General features: G+C 37.8%; 1 protein-coding gene across 1 annotated transcript in view; it reads left to right on the top strand.

Annotated features, from left to right (window-relative positions):
• The first annotated feature begins 2,237 nt into the window (after positions 1-2,237).
• The window catches only part of MINAR2 (membrane integral NOTCH2 associated receptor 2), a 30,612-nt gene continuing 12,862 nt past the window's right edge, over positions 2,238-19,987 (top strand). The window contains exons 1-2 of the mRNA XM_036747584.1: positions 2,238-2,399; positions 17,647-17,883. Coding sequence (XP_036603479.1) covers positions 2,238-2,399; positions 17,647-17,883 — 399 coding nt within the window. The remainder of the gene's footprint in view (positions 2,400-17,646; positions 17,884-19,987) is intronic.

Below are 19,987 nucleotides of genomic sequence, written 5' to 3'. Positions count from 1 at the left end.
CATCATGAAGCTGGGGATTGCACAAGTGAAGAGGTATCTCCCGATAGATAATGGGAATAGGGACTGAGGGAGCCCTCTATGGTCTCTGACCTAGTGGTTCAGATTCCTGCAGAGATGAAACTGTGAAACTGGAGGAGAGTTGACTTGAGGCAGGGACAGGGGAACTCCCTCTAGTGGTAAGAAAGTCTTGGACCTATCCTAACTCTGCTCCCAGGAGGAGGGCAGTAACTCCCTGCCCTGAGGGAATGGAATGGGCCCCTCTATCAAGGAGCTGGGATGTTAAAAGAGATGAGTGTCTCATTTCAAAGCTGAACTAAGAGGATGCTATAGCCTCATTTTCCAACAAAGTACATCCATCCTTGGGGCTGTTCCTAGTACAGCAATTTTAGGAAAAGCCAAAGAGCTTATATTTCATCTCTAAAATTGGGAGGTTTTAGGGGCAGCTACGTGTCACAGTGAATAGAGCACTAGTCCCAGAGTCAGGAGGACCTGCGTTCAAATCCAGCCTCAGACATTTGACACACTTACTAGCTGTGTTGGGCAAGTCACTTAATCCCAATTGCCCTGGCTTCCCCCCTCCAAAAACAAAACAAAAAAAATTGGGAGACCTTATTGTTCCTAGAAACAGAAAGCCAATGACACACCAGAAACTAGTTTGATTTGTGGGAAGGCAGTTATCAAGTCAGAACATCTCCATTAAAGCTGTCAGTAGTAATCTGAGGTGCTTACTTCTGCACTGGATGTCCATAACAGACTAACTTTTGGATGTTGCCAAACTTCTCCTTCAAGTCATCAAATTCCCTTTTGCTTTCAAACTATTTTGTGTGAATCCTTTAGCAAAGCATATAAGTGGTAATATTGAAAACAAAACCAAGGGAATACCCCAAAATGAATGTGTTTCATGCAATGGATATCTTGAATCCCACTGATGTGGATAGGAGGTGGTGAAGAATTACTATAGCCAAGCATTGTAACAGAGATGATCAGGGGAACCACCTTATTTGCTGGACAAATCTCCCATGGAGCTAGGTACATGCTTTGGCTTCTTTCTGTTTTGTGTTGTGTTGTGTTCTGAATTGTCTTGCTCGTATTAGAGAAAGTTGTCTTTAAAAGTGGTCCCAGTTTGAATCCCTGGGGTTGTCCCTCAGGGCCTGCCCACCAATGTATTTCTACCTTGAGATTTTTAAATAAACTCCTTTAAATTTTCTTTACCTGTGTTTGTCTCATTCTTGAAGCAAAAGCCTGAACAAAGATTTTCTTTTAAAGAACCTCTTGTAAAAGGGACTATGCTAACAAACTTTTGAAGGCACTCTAAATATGAGCATTCCAAGTTTTCTTTGCAAATTTTCTTCAGAATTCTACTCTAGTATAGGGGCATAAAGATCCTAGAGAATGAGAAAAGCCTAACTCCTCAGTTTGCAGTTAGTGTGTTAACTGAATGAATCTAGATCCAGCATGGTTCCAGAGCTGGACCTTTTACAGAGACCACCTCAAGGACATGGGTCAAACCATCAAACAAAATCTTCCTATTTCCTCTTTTAGGAAGGAGTGTCCAGGGGCAGCTAGGTGGCTCAGTGAGTAGAGCACCAGCCCTGGAGTCAGGAGGACCTGAGTTCAAATCTGGCCTCAGACACTTGACACACTCACTAGCTGTGTGACCTTGGGCAAGTCACTTAACCCCAACTGCCCTGCCAAAAAACCAAAAAACCAAAAAAAAAAAAAAAAAGAGGAAGGAGTGTCCAGCACCTGAACATGATTAGAAGTTGTAATAGAGAGACACATTAAACCCTACACTGAGGGGAAAGATTCCAAGTAAGTCTCATAGGTCACAGTAAGACTAAAAATTTATGAGTGAATGTGCTAAAGGGTCTTGGCAGCGTTCAAAGAGATACTGTAAGAGTCTGCCTTTGTGCCTTCTTAAACAATAAGACCTTGGGGGAGGGGGAAGAGAATCTTCTAACGCACTTTCTCTTAATCTATGCAAATATTAATAAGTGCTAGCCTGCCTGTTCAATCCAGAAAATCCAAAATATGAACCCTTAGACGATAGTTTGTTGCCTCTGTTTCTCTCACCCGACATCTAATATATCATTTCAAGGATTGATTTCCCTCGGGATCCTGCAACTGAACACCAGGCAGGTATGGTTACAGGCAAACATTAGATCCTTCCCTGGGATATCAATAATGGAAGAGCCTTACAAACAACAGTCTGGGCTTTATTCACCACAAAGAAAGACATGGATCTTTCAGTTTTGCCAAACAACAACCACCCTGACAAATTCCTGCAACTTGAAGTGAAATCTCTGATAAAGAAGTCTGCCGTTCCTCCAGCCAATCTCCCAATACTAGGTGGCAGTTATCCAGCCGCTCAGAACTGGCATAACCTGGTCTACTCACAGGTAAGACACAGAGGGATATAAAGTCAAGGGGTGCTTATTTTTCTGTATCCCTATCAAGTCTGTGTTTGTGATGCATGTGACCTTGAACAGAATATGATCTTCAAAGTAACTTTTGGAATGGGTCTTTTTCTCTTTTCGTACAAGATGCTTTCTCTACTCAGTCATAGTACATAGAAGAAAAGAACTTCATCCTAATCCTGTCCCAGACGCTTAGCTGTGTGCCTCTAACAAGCCATTAAGTCAATAGGGAAGATAATAGCAACAGGGTTGTGAGAATCAAATAGGATAATAGATGCAAAACCTTTTGTAAATATTAAACTATCGCATAAATGTTGCTTGTTAGTTCCTTTTTCTAGTGTTTCCTGTTCCCTGTTTTAGAATTTTGCATATGCCCTTTCTTAGCAGTCCTGACCCAATTCTATGCTCATTTTAACCTCTCCATCTAAATATCGGATAATTCAATATTTGGATAAATCTTGACTCTGTAAAGAAAGCATCAGAAGTAGAAGTCTTTAAATTGAACTTTTTCCTTCACTCATATGAAAAAGTATTTGAGATATATTAACATATTAAGTGCATTTTAGTTCCCATTTTATTATCAAGTATCTATTAAGGGACAGTTGACAACAGATCAACTTTATAACTGTGGTGTCAAAGGAGAACAGAGAAATCTTTTTTGCCAAGGAAAATCTCAAAGGACAATTCTGATCCTCCCATTTATTAGTTTTATTTATCCAAGAATTGCATAAAGGATTCTTAAGACTCATAAATCCAATCTGCATTTTATTTCTCTTCCTCACTTTCCCTCTCCTTTTGGACCAACTAAGAAGCAGATAGCTATGATAATTTTCTGATTGTGCACTGATAATATTTTAGCTCATAAATAATGTTTTATTTTAAGAAGAACTAATGAGATTAAGCATAAGTTCATTAGAAACAAGGTCAAGAATTTCACTTCAGAACACAGTGTCAATGATCTGAAAACCCAAGTAGCAATTACAGCTTTTGGAGTGACTTTAATCCCTGGGACAGAATTTTTTTAAAAAACATTTATTATGCATGAGTCCTTGTGTATAGTATATCCTTAGTGTTGTATTTGTGCTTTTCATTACTTTTATTATGAGATAATTCAAATTGAAGGATACATTATTATTAACTATTTCCTTCACCTGCCTGTGTTTTATTTTTGGTATGGTCTTCTTTAACTGCCTTTCAAAATTTTCTTCAATTTACTTTTCTACTTTTCTCACAAGCCAGCTTTTTATGTTAGACAAATGAAATACTCTCTGTTACTGAGTCTTTTTTATGTCACGAACTGAAATAATCCACACATCCGTTCAAGAAACCTTCATCTTCCTTCTCTATGAAATTTATTCCAAGAAAGTGTTTCCAATAAATTTCACTGCATGTATAAAAAACGTGGCTGCAACATTTCCTGTTTTGTACTAAGATCTGGCTTTTTCTTGCTAGCTGGAAGATTATAATGGATGCTTTGTCGAATGATAGTTCTTGGCATTAATAAAAAGGTTACTTTTTTTAGTCACTTAAATCTGTAGATATTGTGTTGGGGATTAGTAATTGTAGGGACTATTTAAAATGTCTGCTTTTTGTTTTAATTGAACTTGGCTCAGATAATCATTTTATTCTGAAGAGATTCATTTGTTTATAGAGGCCCCTCACATTAAACATTTAATCTTTCTTGGCTTCAGCTTTCTTATATGTAAGAGAGTTGGATTCAATGACATTTGAGTTCTAAGTATTTAATACTTAACACTAAGTACGATCAGTAGAAAATTCGCCACTAAAATAATAGCATCTCGTAAATTTAAGGATTGTGTTGGAAAGGGCACTAAATATCATCCATTCCAGACCCAATTTAAAGCATGAAAACATATTTTATATGAGGATACTGAGACTCAAAGTCAAAAGTGAGAGTATGTTCTCAACTATGACTCTACCAATCTCTGAAAGCACAATATGGAATAAAGGAAAGATCATTGGCCTGGGAATCAGGGTGCCTGGATTTAAGTTCCAGCTCTAATATCTATCTATCATCTATCTACCTATGTACCTACCTTTCTATCTCTCTACCTCTATCTATCTATCTATCTACCTTGATGGTGGATTGGCCTATAGGAACTATTCCTTAGATCCTGTGCAGATATTTCTTGTCTGGATTCAATTTACTGAATGCCATGTTTGGCACAGGGTCTTGCATAGTATTATGACCAAGAGTCTCCTAACTGACTGCGAAACAAAAAGAACCAATGACTTACAAATTCAAGCTACTAGGCTCTTCTTTTTGACTTAGTATGATAAGACTGCTTTGAGCCTCCTCCTGAGGTCATGGAGGTGATTCCCTGTCATCACACAATGCATGTTTTTGTGCCATATAAGAAAACATCAGAAGCCTTACAACCCCATAGCATTGGAAGTATGAGTTGCCCCTCCTCACATGAGTTTTGGCTATGTCTTTTCTAAGTGTATATCTCTCCAGATTACTTTAATAGCTGAGTGGAGGATGGACTAGAATAGAGAGATAAGAGATAAGGAGATAAAGAGACCAAACAGAAGGCTATTTTAATAGTTTAGGGGTGAGGTGATGAGGTTCTATACCAGGCTGTTGACAGAAAGAAGCATGAGAGATGTTGTGAAAGCATTAACAGACTTGGCAAACGATTGGATATCTGGTGTCTAAGAATGAGGAATAAAAATTGATGCCCGTGTTGGTCAAGAGCCCCTCTCAAAATAATCCCACTTGTACTTCTGCCCTCCATAGTAGGGACCTTCACCATTGATTCAACCTGAAATCTTTACTTCTCAATTCCTCAGCTTACTCATTTCCCAATACCTGAGTTTCCACCCCACCTCAGCTAGAGAGAAACTCATACCCTTGATCTTGTCATTCATCACTTCCATATTCATAAACATTTTTTCTGATCACGATATGATATCATTATACTTTTCCTTATCTTGCAAGTCCAAACCCTGTTCTTTAGCATCATTGTGTTCCCCAAATACTTGACCCTTTAGCTCTCTCCCAGGCCTCCCTCATCTTGATCCCCTGGTGAACCAGTTCAACTCTACACTGTTTTCTGCTCTTGAATCCTTTGCCCCCTTCTCATTTCTCTGATCTTGCCCAGCTTCATCTCAGACCTTGATTATTCCTACTCACATGCTACTGAGTAAAGCTGGAGAAAATCATGAAACCATGATTATGACTCAATCCATGACAAAATTATCTTATAAAAAAATCTCAACTGCCATCTCACATTTCCTAGATGCCTTCTGCAACTATCTCTACTTTCCCCTTTGTTTCAGATGAATGGGTAGCCCATCTCCTTGACATCTCCACTTTCTCACTTATCTTTAACTCTTCGTCTACTGGCTATATCCATATTGCCTATAAGTATGCCCATGTCTCCTCCCACCTTAAAATTTTTCATTCCCATCCCTACTATCACTCCATATCTCTCCTCTCTTTCATGGCTAAACTTCAGAAGGTTGTCTTCAATTGGTGCTTTCCCTCTTTTCATAACTCCCAGTAGTTTAGCTTTGGACCTCCTAATTCAACTGGAACATCTGTCTTCTAAGTTACCAGTGATATCTTAATGGACTTTCCTCAAACCTCATTGTTTTGCAGACTTTGACACAGTACATTACCCTCTTCTCTTTGATACTTCCTTCTCCCTAGGATTTCATGACATTGCTTTCTCCGGGTTTTCCTCCTACATGCTTCAGTGAGGGTCCAACTTAAATAATGTAACATAAATAGGTAGTGGACTCAGTCTCTAGTCTTGCTAAGCAGCAGAAAATCAAAGGCTGTGCAATAGTATTAGAGGTAAGATGCTAGAATAAAAGAGAATATGAATTTCAACTGGTTTACTAAGGGGTCAGAATAGGGAAGGAAGAGCCATAGCCCTTACTAGGATGATAGCTAGGGAAAAGAACTGAGAGGCTGAGGGATTGGAAGTCATGGTAATGATGGAGAGGAGAGGGGATGAAAAAATTTGGAAAAGACACTGTGGTGAGTGTGATAGTGAATCAACTGGGAGGGTTATAGATTGTAAGGCAGAGGGGAAAAAGGAATAATAAAAGATTAAGGTCAGATAAAGGGATTTCAGAGTTCATGAACATGGAAGTAGAACACTTGTGGGTGATAGTTTGATCAAGGGTGTAAACTTGTGTATGATGTAAGGTGGGGTAAAGGAGTAGGCCATGAGAAACGACTAAGTTCAGGAACTGGGAACATAGGTTGTTTGAGGAAATATCAATATGTATATTGAAGTTCCCTACTAGAAGGTCAGAGTTGAGGAGGAAAGAAAGACTGAACCAGTCAAGTGGCCCCAGTGAGGAAGGAAAAAAGAGTTAGAAGGAAAGAGTAGACAACAATTACCAGAATTGAATTAATGGATTAAATGAATAATAAAGGAGAAAAGATTATTTCATGAGGAAGAATCTGTATTCTGACTCCCTCACTATGCCCAATGAGTTGGAGAATTAGATTGAAAGTGCCACTAGTGCTGGTCAAGGAAGCTGTGTTATCAAGGAGCAAGTTCTCAGTAAATGCAAAATGGAAGGAGCAAGAAAGGAAAAGTTTTAAAAAGAAAAAAAGTTTATTACCTACAGATCAGGAATTCCAGAGTACAGAGTGGAACATACATCTTGAGTCGAACATAGCAATGTTAGAGTCAAGTTAAGTGGAATGGAACCAAAGGAGCAGACAATGTGAGATGGGGAATGAGGTTGTACAATGACAGTCAGAGGTTCTGAATCACTGGAATGGGGGTAAGTATATTATGGGGTATGAATATACTAATCATTGAATAGTGAGTTCAGACAGGTTATTGTCATCCCAAGGAGAACAGAAGACCAGTGTACATGTGGGGCAGGTTGGTAATGGAAACTTAGTGGTGAAGCTGGGCTTTTTTATGAAAGACCTTCTCTCTATAATTTTTCCATTAGTGATCTCATCAGTTCCCAGATCTATGTATCTAGCTCTAGTCTCTATCCTGAGTTTTAAACCCACATCACTATTATCACATCACTGAAATACCAACTCAATATTTCAAACCAGATGTTCCATAGGCATATCAATTGTACACATCCAAACCCCGTCCACACACATCCCAAACTCACCACTTTTCTGAGCTTTCTTATTACTCTTAAGAGCAACCAGGTTCTGTGTAGCTCTGTAAGTGGGATAAGCTTAAAAAGAAAAATAAAGCTAAGAAAGCAGAAGAAATTCAGAGGCAAGTGACTGGGAATATAAAAGGCTAAAAGACTAAAAGTTTGAATAGAAAGTTTCAATAAAAGCCTATCTGAAAAGAAGATATGCCACTAAAGAATATAATAAGAAAAGAACAATAAAACCCCCAAAAGAGTCCAGATCATGACAAGTATTTTACCATTAACAAAAATTGGTGAAAAACAAAAAGAATCCTGGAGACTCCACAGGGATCAGGGAACAATAGCAAGAAGCTCTGGAATATTTGTAAAAAGAAACTTATTCATAGGGTAAATGCCTGCTACTCTTGGATACAAGTTAATAATCTGGAAATAATGGATCAGCGAGACAGATTAAAAAAACAACAACAACATTTTTTACAAATACAAGCACTCAACAATAATGAATATGAAGAGAATCTTTCCAGGAAGATAAACCCAAATTGAGAATAACAGTGGGCAAGGGAATAAATGGTCTCTGGTAAAAGTTCGTATTTTTACTGCCTCCTTCCAGAGACAAAGAGTTGATACAAATTCTAATAGCTTACTAATATTTAGTCTGCAAATACTAAACATATGTGGGTAATTCTTTTCTTTGTATACACATGGCACTAGTTTCACTATCAGTTTACAGCTATCTTGGGCTAATATTAGCCATAGGTTCCTTTCTTTTTCAAAGTCATCATATAAAGCATTCATGGCTATTGGGTGGTATGTATGCACTGGATAGCACCAGTTACTTCCCATTCAATGCATGGGATCATTCCCAATCTGATGTAACACTCCAACTTCTTCCATTGTCTCAGGAATAAGATGCCTTCTGTTGACTTGAATCTAGAGTTTTAGGATCAGTTCCTTGCTTTTTGGGTTGTATCACTCTTCTTAATCCTTCATTAGCCATCTATTCTCCCTACAAGTTGTCTGCAGACAACTCAGGCAAAGAAAATTGGTTCAATGAAACAAGATTTACATATGCATTTAGCATACTGTCTAGTGGAAATCCCAGTCTCAATTGTACTTTCACTCAGCTCCTTAGGTATCAAAGATAACCTTGTTTCAAGTATCACTACAACTTCAGTGTAATCAACATGATTAATATGGAAATATGTTTTACATAACTGCACATGTATAACCTATATCCCAATTGCTTATTTTCTCAATGAGGGGGAAGGAAAGGGAGGAAGGGAGAAAATTTGGAACTCAAAACTCTAAAATATGTTAAAAAATTTTACATGTAATTGGGGGAAAAAAATCAAATACTGACAATTTTACCCAGAAAATCAAAAAAGCTTATTCAGAATTTCATGTAACGCTGAAATTGGGTTTTAAAAATTATTTGTCTAATATTTTATTTTTTCCTCAATTACACGTAAAATTCTACTTTGGGTTTTCTTGACAAAGATACTGGAATGGTTTTCCATTTCCTTCTCCAACTCATTTTGCACATGAGGAAACTGAGGCAATCAGGGTTAGGTGACTTGCCTAGGATCACACAGCTAGTAAGTGTTTGAGGCCAGATTTGAATTCAGGAAGATGAGTCTTTATGACTCTGGGTCTGGAACTCAGACCATCCACTGTGCTGCCTCACTGCCCTACCTGAACAATGACATTCTGTCATTTCACAAAAGAAAATACAATGATAACATAAAACATTTTCTCAAATTAAATTTTTCTTATATTCAAGTTGCTCCCTGATTTAAACAAGCTTCTACCTTCTTAAGTACTAGATAAGATAATACTTTCAAAGTAGCTTCAGCTCCTTTCCCCTCCTCTTTAGTGAGTAAAAAAGCCTTCCTCCCTTGCACTATGCAATAAATGTGTCACTTTCCAGGGAAAGAGTACTAAAAAAAAGTCTAAGTGCTGTTTCAATGTAACTTTCACAAAATTTTATTCTTATTTTTCCTTAGAACAAATTCTACAGAGTGGTACCCCAAAACTCACTAAGATATTTCAGTATTTTTAAAAATTTAAACTACAATTTAGAAACTCACAGTACAGAACTTACATATTGTTCACAAATTTAGTCTCAAATTAGTTTATAGTGCCATAAATTTCTGCAGACTGGGAAAAAAAGATTCCCTTCCTTCTTATCTGTCTTGTCTGTCTCTCCAACTTGATTAGAGTTAGAAATGCAGAGAGACTTTCTTTTTGAAGACTTTGAAAGTTGTGCAGAAAGTTCTTTCTTTACCCTTTTCCCTTTGGCTAATTAGACCACAGGAAAAAGTCCAATTTACAAAGACATGAAACACAGCAATGTTACAAACACAGCAATGTTACAAACACAAACACTTAAATAGAAATAAACACAAGATAGAAACATAGAAGAATTTGCTGGCAAAGTCTTTTCCAATTAATCCAGAGAAACTAGTTTCCAACCAAGAACCAAATGGCACTAGACCAAACCACCTGATCGATCAGATTGAGAAGAGTGGGGGGTGGGAGGGGTGAGATTGACATTCACATGGATCAAGAGGGCATGGCTGATCCTCAGCCACCTGATTACAAATATCAGATTCCTGCTGGAATTCCAAGGTCCATCCATCCAGGAATTCCACCACCTTTCATCATTTACTGGGTAGTGAGTGCCAGAACAAACCAAACCCAAACCCAAACCCAAATCTAGCTGTCTAGCTAGAGCACAAGTGCACGCCATTTCATAAGTCCACAATCACTGAATCTAGAAATAAATCTACCTTATAGACAAGAGCCTAGGTTACACATAGCTCTAGAAATGTGAGCTATACTAATATAAGAAAAAGCAATAAAAATATTTTATAAGATGAGACAAAAAGGAAACAAAACAAAAAATTCAGATCACATGGACTCTGTACAAAATGAGACACATTTTTTTGAGAGAGTAAATGCAGGAATTTGTTTTGCATGACTATATACACTGAAGTTTTTTTAGGGGGGAATAAAATTTAGTTAAAAAAGAAAAGTTTAAGAAAATAAGTCTGCAGAAATCATCAGCATTTCTATATATTACTGAGAAACCCCAGCAGGAAAAGTTAAAAGGAAATTTCATTCAAAAAACCTCCAGAATATATTAAATATTTACAAGTATACAAAGACTCACAAGAGCTATATGAATACATCCATAAAAACAAATATGGTAATATTTATTCAGTGCCATTGAAGTCCAACCACTAAAGTATTACCTCACTAAAAAATAATATGAACAAGGCAGTGCATAGGCAGCAACTCAACTGAACTCTTCCATCAAACAATTTAAATATAATACCTCAAATCGAACCTGGGAGTGGCAGAGCCAACAAAACAAGACAATTTAGGAGGTTAGCAGGAAAGGTCTGTCAATTGGCCTGGAGCTCAACACAGGCCACCACAGCAAAGACACCACAATATCAGCAGCAGGCCTTGCAAGCAGCTGCAAAGGCAGCTGCAGCTTTGGGAACTCTGAACTCTCAGGAGGTAAGGGGGTCAGACAACTGGTCAGAAAGAGATTACAAGGGACCCTTTGCTGGCAATGGGTATGGAACCCTGTTGCATTGCCCATATGCAGTTTCAGGTCACATTTCCAGGGTGAAGAGGAGCACTAGCTCTTGTGGCTGCAAGAGAAGGAGGTCATTTTTTGGGTAAAGATTAGAGCACTGCATAAGAAAGCACAATCATACCTTCCCTTGGGTCATACCAACTAGAAAGCACCAAAAACTTACAGACCCCAAGAACTAGCTCTGAAAACAACAGTAAGAAAAATCTTAAGATTGTGACAGTGCCCCCTCCATTTCAGGAACAGAGCCCGGATTTACCATAAAGTCAAAAGGGTAAGGAAGAGGCCTGTACTAGGAAAAGGAGGAAGGAAAAGGAATAATGAGGAAAAACATAAAAAAAAAGTGTTAGGTGATTATGATGGAAAATTTCAAAAGCAAAATGAAGGGGTGAGAAAGAGGGATGCACTGGGAGAAGAGGGAGGGGAGAACATCTCACATAAAAGCGGTGCACAAAGAAGAATTCTTACAATGGAGGGGGAAATGGTGGGATGGTGGTGGTGAGTGGTGGCCAATACTTGTACCTTACTTTTATCAGGAATTACATATATGCTTAGTTGGGTATAGAAATCTATTTCATCTAACGCGGAAGTAAAGGAGAAGCAGACAAAGAAGGGGGGGGGATGGTGATAGAAGTTAGAGAAGATTAAGGGAGGCAGTGGTCAGAAGCAAAGCAAACTTTAGAGGAGGAACAGGGTAGAAAGGGAAAGAAAGATAAATAGAAAAAAATAGGTTGGAGGGAAACACACGGTAATTATAACTCTGAATGTGAATGGAATGAATTCACCCAAAAACCGGAAGTGGATAGCAGAATGTATTAGAAACCAAAATCCAACAATATGTTGTTTACAAGAAACACACTAGAAACAGACACAGAATAAAAATTAAGTGCTGGAGCAGAATCTATTATGCTCCAGTCTAGGTAAAAAAAAAAAATCAGTGAAGTGAGCAGAAGAACCAGGAGAATATTATACATAGTAACTGTAACATTTTATGATAATCAGTTGTGAATGAATGACTTACTTATTTTGATCAATAGGATGACATAAGACAATTCTGAAGGACTAATGATGAAAAAGTGCTGATGAAGTTTGGGGCTGAGGGGTGCTCAAGACCCCAAAATACCGACAGGTCCTGCGGAATGAATTCGACTCAAGCCTTCTCAGCCAAGGAAAAAGACAAAGTTTATTAAAGATTACCATAATGGGTTGTCTTAAGAAATCTTACCCTTTGTGACACTTGTTTTCACAAGCTGGCCAGATTCAATCTAGCTCAGTAGATTGAATCTGAATCTGAGCCCTTCGTGGAGCCAAGATGAGACTTATACACAGAAAGATTGTGGGACGGATTGAGGGGTGGTCTCCAGTAGTCTGGGATGACTAGAGGAGGGTGACTGGGGTGACTGGGGTGAGGTCAGACTCCAGAGTGGGAAATAGCTGAAGGCTACCTGGAGATGACAGACAATAAGAGGACTAGGGTAACAGAGCTAGGATATAGATATTTTGATCAGGATCAAGTGTGGGAAACAGCCAGAAGGCAATCCAGGTTGTCAGACCATGGAAGGCTAGGCTAGGCTAGGCTAGGCTATTTGGGCATGAAAAGCCAGATCAAGTGGGAAGATTCAGGGTGGGGCTCAAGGGGGTTCCCACAGTCTAAACCCCATCAGTGCCATCCACCTCCAGAGATAGAACTGATGGAGTCTTAATTCATATTGAAGGAAAATTTTTTCACTCTATTTTTCTTGTTTGTTTTTTTTTGCAATATGGCTAACCTGGAAATATATTTTGCATGATTTCACATGTATAATTGACATCACATTTCTTGCCCTCATAATGGTTAGAGGAAGGAAGGGAGAGAATTTGGAACTCAATTTTTTAAAATGAATATTTAAAATAAATGATAATTTTAAAAAAGATTTTAGTTTCAGTTTATGGAACAAAACAAACAGTTCCATAACAGAGTACAATAAAAATGGTGATTGCATGTGAAACTGCAAATCTACCATGTACAACTTGCTATTCTCTCCAAATATACAACAAAGTTGTCGTGTCAATTTCTCCCCACCCCCACCCCAGAAATGGCTACCATTAGACACAAATAGATATATATGTAAAATTATTCTATACATACTTCTATTTATCAGGTCTTTCTCTGGATGTAGATAGTGTCTTTCTTCATATGTCCTTTATTTTTAATTTGTGTGTTTATAATAGTCAAAATGACTGAGTTGCTCAAAACAATATTGCTAGGGGCAGCTAGGTGGCGCACTAGCCCTGGAGTCAGGAGGACCTGAGTTCAAACTGGACTACAGACACTGGACACACTTACTAGCTGTGTGACCTTAGGCAAGTCAACCCCAATTGCCCTGCCTTCCCCCCTCAAAAAAAAACTGCAACAACAAAAAACAATATTGCTGTTACTGTATACAATATTCTCTTGGTTCTGCTTCACTTTGCTCTTTATCATTTTGTGCAAGTCTTTCCATGTCTTTCTTAGACCGTTGAGCTCATCATTCCTTATAGCACAGTAGTATTCATCACAACCACACATCACTACTTGTTCAGCCATTCCCTAATTGATGGAGAGCCCTGCAGTTTCTAGTTCTTTGCCACCAAAAAGAAAGCTGCTATAAACACCCCACTCACATTCAAAGTTGTAATTACTATTTGTGAATTTCCCTCCATCTTATTTTTACTCACTCTTTTGTTTCTTGGTCTCTCTTTTTATCCTATCCTGGTTACCCTATCTTCTCTCCCCACCCTCCCACCCCTACTTTGCCCTCCCTTTCTAGAGTCCCCTCATCCCCTCCCCCCCTTCCCGGTCTCAATACACATATCTTTCCAAAAGACACCACCATCGCCTCTCCCCACACTCTCAAATCCTAATCCACATACACCTCTAAGATTCCCTCCTTGACCCTGTCCTCCAGTTTTCTCACCTCCCTACAGGTTCAGAAGACTTTTTTTTTTTTTTGGAGAGGTGAAGGCAGGGCAATTGGGGTTAAGTGACTTGCCCAAGATCACACAGCTTGGAAGTAAATGTGTCAAGTGTCTGAGGCCAGATTTGAACTCAAGTCCTCCAGATTCCAGGGCTGGTGCTCTACTCACTGTGCCACCTAGCTGCCCTATTCAGAAGACTTTTACACCCTTGCAGATGTACATATTGTTTCTTCTTCAACTCAGAAGGGAGAAAGGTTCTAACGTTACCAACCCTCCACCTCCACCTGCTTCTTCTGTATTAGATCTTCCTTTTATAATTTTTATTTCCCATTTTTATAATATAATTATTTCTTTTTACCTTTTCCTACCTAATTTTGTTTTTTAGAATTACTCCATCATACACAACTCAGCCCTAAACTTTTTTTTGAACTACTTTGGTAATGATGATAGTTTTAAGAATACTGATAACATTTTCATGTATATAAATAAACAGCTTGATGTTAATGATCCTAATTTTCTTTTTAAAAAAAAATAACAAAATGAAGCAGCCAGGTGGCTCAGTGGATAGAGCACTGGGCCTGGAGTCAGAAAGACTTCAGTTCAAATTCTACCTCGGATGCCATCTATGTGTTCCTCAACAAGTCACTTAACCTCTGGTTGCCTGAGTTTATTCAACTGTAAAACAGAGATGACACCTACCTCATATAGTTGTTGTGAGGATCCAGTGAGATAGCATTCATGTCCAGTGTGTGGTAGATACTATTTAAAAATGCTTAGGTTAAGAATGTTAAAATAAATAATGAAAAAAGTGAGCACGGGAGGCCTGACACTACTGGATCTCAAACTATAGTACAAAAGGCAGCATCAACAGAAAAGGTTAAGTACTAAACAAAAGAAATAAATATTGTAGCAGACTATTTGATAAATAGAAAGAACCTGTCTCCTGGGTTAAGAGCTCATTTTTTTCCAACAAAATTTGCTGAGAAAACTGAAAGACAGTCTGACATAAATTAAGTATAGACCAACATGTTATACCAGATACATACATTACTTAGATATGAAGGGTCACATCAAAAATATATTAGAGGAGCAGTAAGAAAATATCTTTAAAACCATGGATCCAGGAAGAGTTAAAAATCAAATAAGGGACTGAGAAGGCCACAGAAGATAAAATAAGCATTTTTATTACATAAAATTAAAAGTTTTTGCACATGCAAGTCTAATGTAATTAGAAGCAAAACTATTAACTGAGAAAAAAAATTTGCAGAAATTTTCTCAGATAAATATCTCATGTTCAAATAATGGATTCAAATTTGAAGGAACAAGATCTATTCTACAAGAAATAGTCAAAAGTTATGAATAGACAATTTTAAAAGGAAGAAAAATGTAAGCTATAGAGCATATGAAGAAATGCTTCAAATGACTAATTATTAGAGAAATACAAATTAAAGCAACTTTGAGGTTCTATGTGATGCTCATCAGATTGAGTAAGATTACAAAAAAGGGAGAAAGACAGATGTTGAGTTGTAGGGAAAGTAGGCACATTAATGTACTGTTGGGAGAGCTGTGAATTTATCCAACCATTCTGGAAAGTAATTTGGAGCCATGCCCCAAAAGTAACTAAACTGTGCATACTCTTTGACTCAATGATATGATTACTGGGCCTTGTGAGAAATTAATTATTCCTCTTTTATATTTAATAACTAATTATTGAATCAGGACCAAGGTTTTCCCTCTTTTCTACTTCCTTATCTAGAAAACAACCAGTGTAAGAAATCTTTCTTAGAGATTTACCCAGGCTAAGGATCTAATCAGATTGTAAAAGAAATTATAAATTTGGACTAATGGGTATGTTCCTCCTCATTGTGTTTGCTCAGACATGTCTGGGGAGATGTTGATTCTCCCTTTCTTTCAAGACAGGTGATATGGAAATTGATGTCTCTTTCACTCCAAGACCTTCATTTTAAGGTAGTGCACCTCCCATTGTGTTAACCACTCAGCATTTATTGGCACCCCTTAGGAACACTTACTCTTTGAAGGGCATATAAACTGTGAGCCCACCACCATATGGGGTCTGTGGTCTAAAAGAATGGATAAACTACAATACGTGAATAAAATGGGATATTATTCCACAGCAAGAAATGTATGAACTTGGGAAGATTGATATAGAGTGGGAGTATTAAGTGAACAGAAATAGGTGAAAAATTTTATGTACCAACAACTTTGAAAGACTTAAGAGCTCTGATCAATGCAATGCCCAACAATGATTCCAGAGTGATGATGTATACTACCTACCTCCTTATAGAAAGGTGATATATTCAAGTTACTGAATAAGACAAATATATTTAGATGTAATCAATGTGGGAATTTGTTTTTCTTTACTATTTTTTACAAAAGTTTTATTTGTCTTTTTTTCCCCAGTGGCAGAGGTTGGGAGGGAAAGTAGAGTTAGTTTAGAAAGGGTTACCCTTCCCCCACCCCTCCCAAAAGAAAGAAAGAAAAAGAAAAAGCCATTATAACATGTTTTTGAAATGCATGGGAAAGACAGAAGTCTGGAAGAAATCACAGACATGTAGGGTACCTTTGAAAAAAGACCCCTTTGTTCTCTACACCAACAACCACAATAACATTTCTAAGAATTTTTAAAATGTACTTTTAGAGCTACAATTTTTGTATTTTTCCTTAGAGTAATAGCTATATATCTAAAAACAACAAAAACAAGCACACAAATGTGTATGGCATGAAGCAAATGGCAGAAATAAAAGGGGGGAAAACAGTTATATTCAGATTCATCTCATCAAATCCAGATGCTCTGAATCAGCTTAAGAGCAGTAGAAACACAGTATGATCACTGCTATCATAAAATGAAATCATATAAAAATTATCACTGTCCCAAGTAATTCACAAAATCTTGCTGAATGTGAAGGAACTTTAGAAGTTTATCCATTCATCAGCCTTTCTTGTCCCTGCAAAGTGTGACCATTTCAGATTCTATGGCCTGCTTGAGGAAGGCACTTGAGAGTTCAACTGTTAATAAATGACTTCTCGAGTCTCACCCATTAAGCACCTTCAAGGTATGTCACAACTACAGAATAAGAAAGAAACTCAGATTGTTCAGTTGTTTCAGTCATGTCCCACTCTTTGAGACACCCCCATTTGGAGTTTTCTTGACAGATACTACAGATGTTTGTCATTTCCTTCTCCAGCTCATTTTCCAGATAAGGAACTGAGGCAAACAGGGTTAAGTGACTTGCCCAAGGTCACATAGCTAATAAAGTCTGAGACCAGATTTGAACTCACTTAGATGTCTCACTGACTCCAGGCCCTATTCACTGCACCATCTAGTTGCTCAAACTCAAATTACATAGCGTCAAATGGCAAGGCCAGGGTAGAAGCTAACTTTTCCATTTCGTTTTTTTTTTCTCTAACTGGAAGATAAATCTTGTTTTTCAGGTATCACCTACAATTCCTAGGTTAAAACTTAACCAACACTTTACTCTCTGAGTGAAGAAGTAACAGCATTGGAATAGACTGATAACCAAATTATAAAAATCTTCTTCCTTAAATCTTTTACAGAGAGAAAAGAGAAATGTTGCTGAGCAGGTTGGTGGCAAATCGAGTGTGAAAGACCCAATGGTTATCAATTGCATTCTGGGTGAACACACTACCTCCACTTTCAAACTGAAGAATAATCCTTTGTATGGAGACATAAGACTAGAGGAGGCCATGGAAGAAAGAAAACAAAGCCCTTCTTGGACCATCCAAGACTATGACAAGCATTCTCTACAGTCTAACCTCTCTGGATTTTTAAAGGTACTGAGTTAATCAATAAAATTCATCTTCTGAAGTGTGCACAGGGTGAGCAATTAATATCTCAGATATCAAAGGAAGACTTAACATGCCATTGGGGCTACTCTAATTACATGAAAAATGGGAGTCTGAGATCCCCTTCAATTAACTAGAAGCAGATTTTCTTTTTGTGGTATCCTGGGCTTTGGTTTCTCTTTCTTCATACAAGTCTTTTGGCTTGTTTTCTGTTTCATAGCCAACTTCATATGGTACAGAGAAAGACAAAGTCAGACTTGGCACAGAAATCTATCATATTTGTGGTTGAAATAAAAAGATTTCTGGGGGAGAGGGTGAAGGTTGGAAGTAGTGAGAGAAATTAAGAAATTGTGTTAAATGTTGTTGTTATTCAGTCATGTCTGACTCTTCATGACCTTATGTGGCATTTCTTGCAAAGATACTGGAATGTTTTACCATTTCCTTCTTCAGTTCATTTTACAGATAGGGAATTTGAGGCAAACAGGGTTAGGTGACTTGCCCAGGGTCACACAGCTAGTAAGTGTCCAAAACCAGGTTTGACCTCAGGAAGATGAATATTCCTGACTCCAAGCCTGGTTCTCTATCCACTGTGCTACTATAATCCTTCATTACTATGAAAACAATAGCTGAGAATTTATCAGATGACTATGTTAGAAACCCAATGATCGCTTAAGGTGGAAAGTTTATACCAGGATTAGCTCTTTGTATCATGATGGCAGCAAGGACTAAAAAAGTAATTTGAACAAAGGAAAAGTACATAATAAGCTTCAGATTTTTTTTTTGGCCTATATTAAACCCTATACCTGGGTTACTCATCTCCACCACTTAGAATTCCTTGCTGTATTCAAGGTTAAGCTAAAGCAGCTAGGTGGTACCATGGATAGAACTCTACCTGGAGGAAGGAAGACCTACATTCAAATCCAGCCTTAGACACTTAGTAGCTTTGTGACCCTGGCGGGCAATCTTGACCTCTGTTTGCCACAATTTCCTCAATCGTAAAATGCAACAATAGCACCTATAGTCTAGGGTCGTTGCACAGATAAAATGAAATAATACTTTTAAACACTTTGTAAATCTTAAAGTGCTATACAAATGCTTATTATTATTAACCTACCATAAAAGGCCTTTTCATATCCCACCAATTGCTAAAGCTTTCCTATCATTCGTAAAATTATTTTGTCTTTATTTTTATATGTAATTGGAGGTTTGACAGGGGAAGCACAAAACTGTCCTTCGTGATTCTAGTCAACCACATGTACTAACTCAATGCTTGGGTGTTCTGGAGATGATGAAATGCCAGTCTGATTCTGGCCATGTATACTTTAGCACTGAAGTATTCTTGTCTTTCAAAATTACGAAGCGATCCTCTTCTTGACCGCTAAGCAGGAAGAGATGAAGGAAGGACTGAAGAATCATAGTTACTTTCCTTTCACATTGTAGAAACTACTTCAGAAATCATCAGTACTCTCATGCACCTTCACCCTTAAACCTGTCCCATCTCCAAATTTTCTTACCTCTCTTAAGGTCACCACCATACTCCTAGTCACCCAAGTTTGTAACCCTTTAGTCATTTTTAAATTTTCTTTCTCCTGTCCTTCTTACTAGATCCAATTTATTGCTAAGTTTTGCTAAATTAACCTCCCCTCCAACATCCATCTACTCTCCACTATTTAGTTCAGGCTCTCCACCAAGACAAATTTAATCCTCCTAAGGAATAGGTCTGAAAATGCTGCTCCTTATTCAAACATCAAACATTCAAACATGCTCCTTATTCAACATAATTACCTACTTCCTCTAGGATAAAATACACATTCCTCATTATAGAATTTATAGCTCTTCACAGTGTTTCTGACTCACCTTTCCAGTCTTATTTTATTACATTTTTCTTCATGCATTCTACTTTACAGCCAAACTAGACTACTAACCATTCACTAAGCTTACATTATCCCTAGCTTTAGTAGTATCGCCAGCCATATGTTCACCAGTTATGAAACTCCAATTCTAAATTACTGCCATTGGCTGCCTTGGCTCCTGATTCTGTCCAGCTGGGCAGAGCTGGAGAATTTCCTAAAACCTTGCTGAATGGGCCTAC

Source organism: Trichosurus vulpecula, chromosome 1 (genome assembly GCF_011100635.1).
Source record: "Trichosurus vulpecula isolate mTriVul1 chromosome 1, mTriVul1.pri, whole genome shotgun sequence".
Lineage (NCBI taxonomy): Eukaryota > Metazoa > Chordata > Mammalia > Diprotodontia > Phalangeridae > Trichosurus > Trichosurus vulpecula.
The sequence above is the reverse complement of the archived record's forward strand: the minus strand, read 5'-3'. Positions and strand labels throughout refer to the sequence as shown.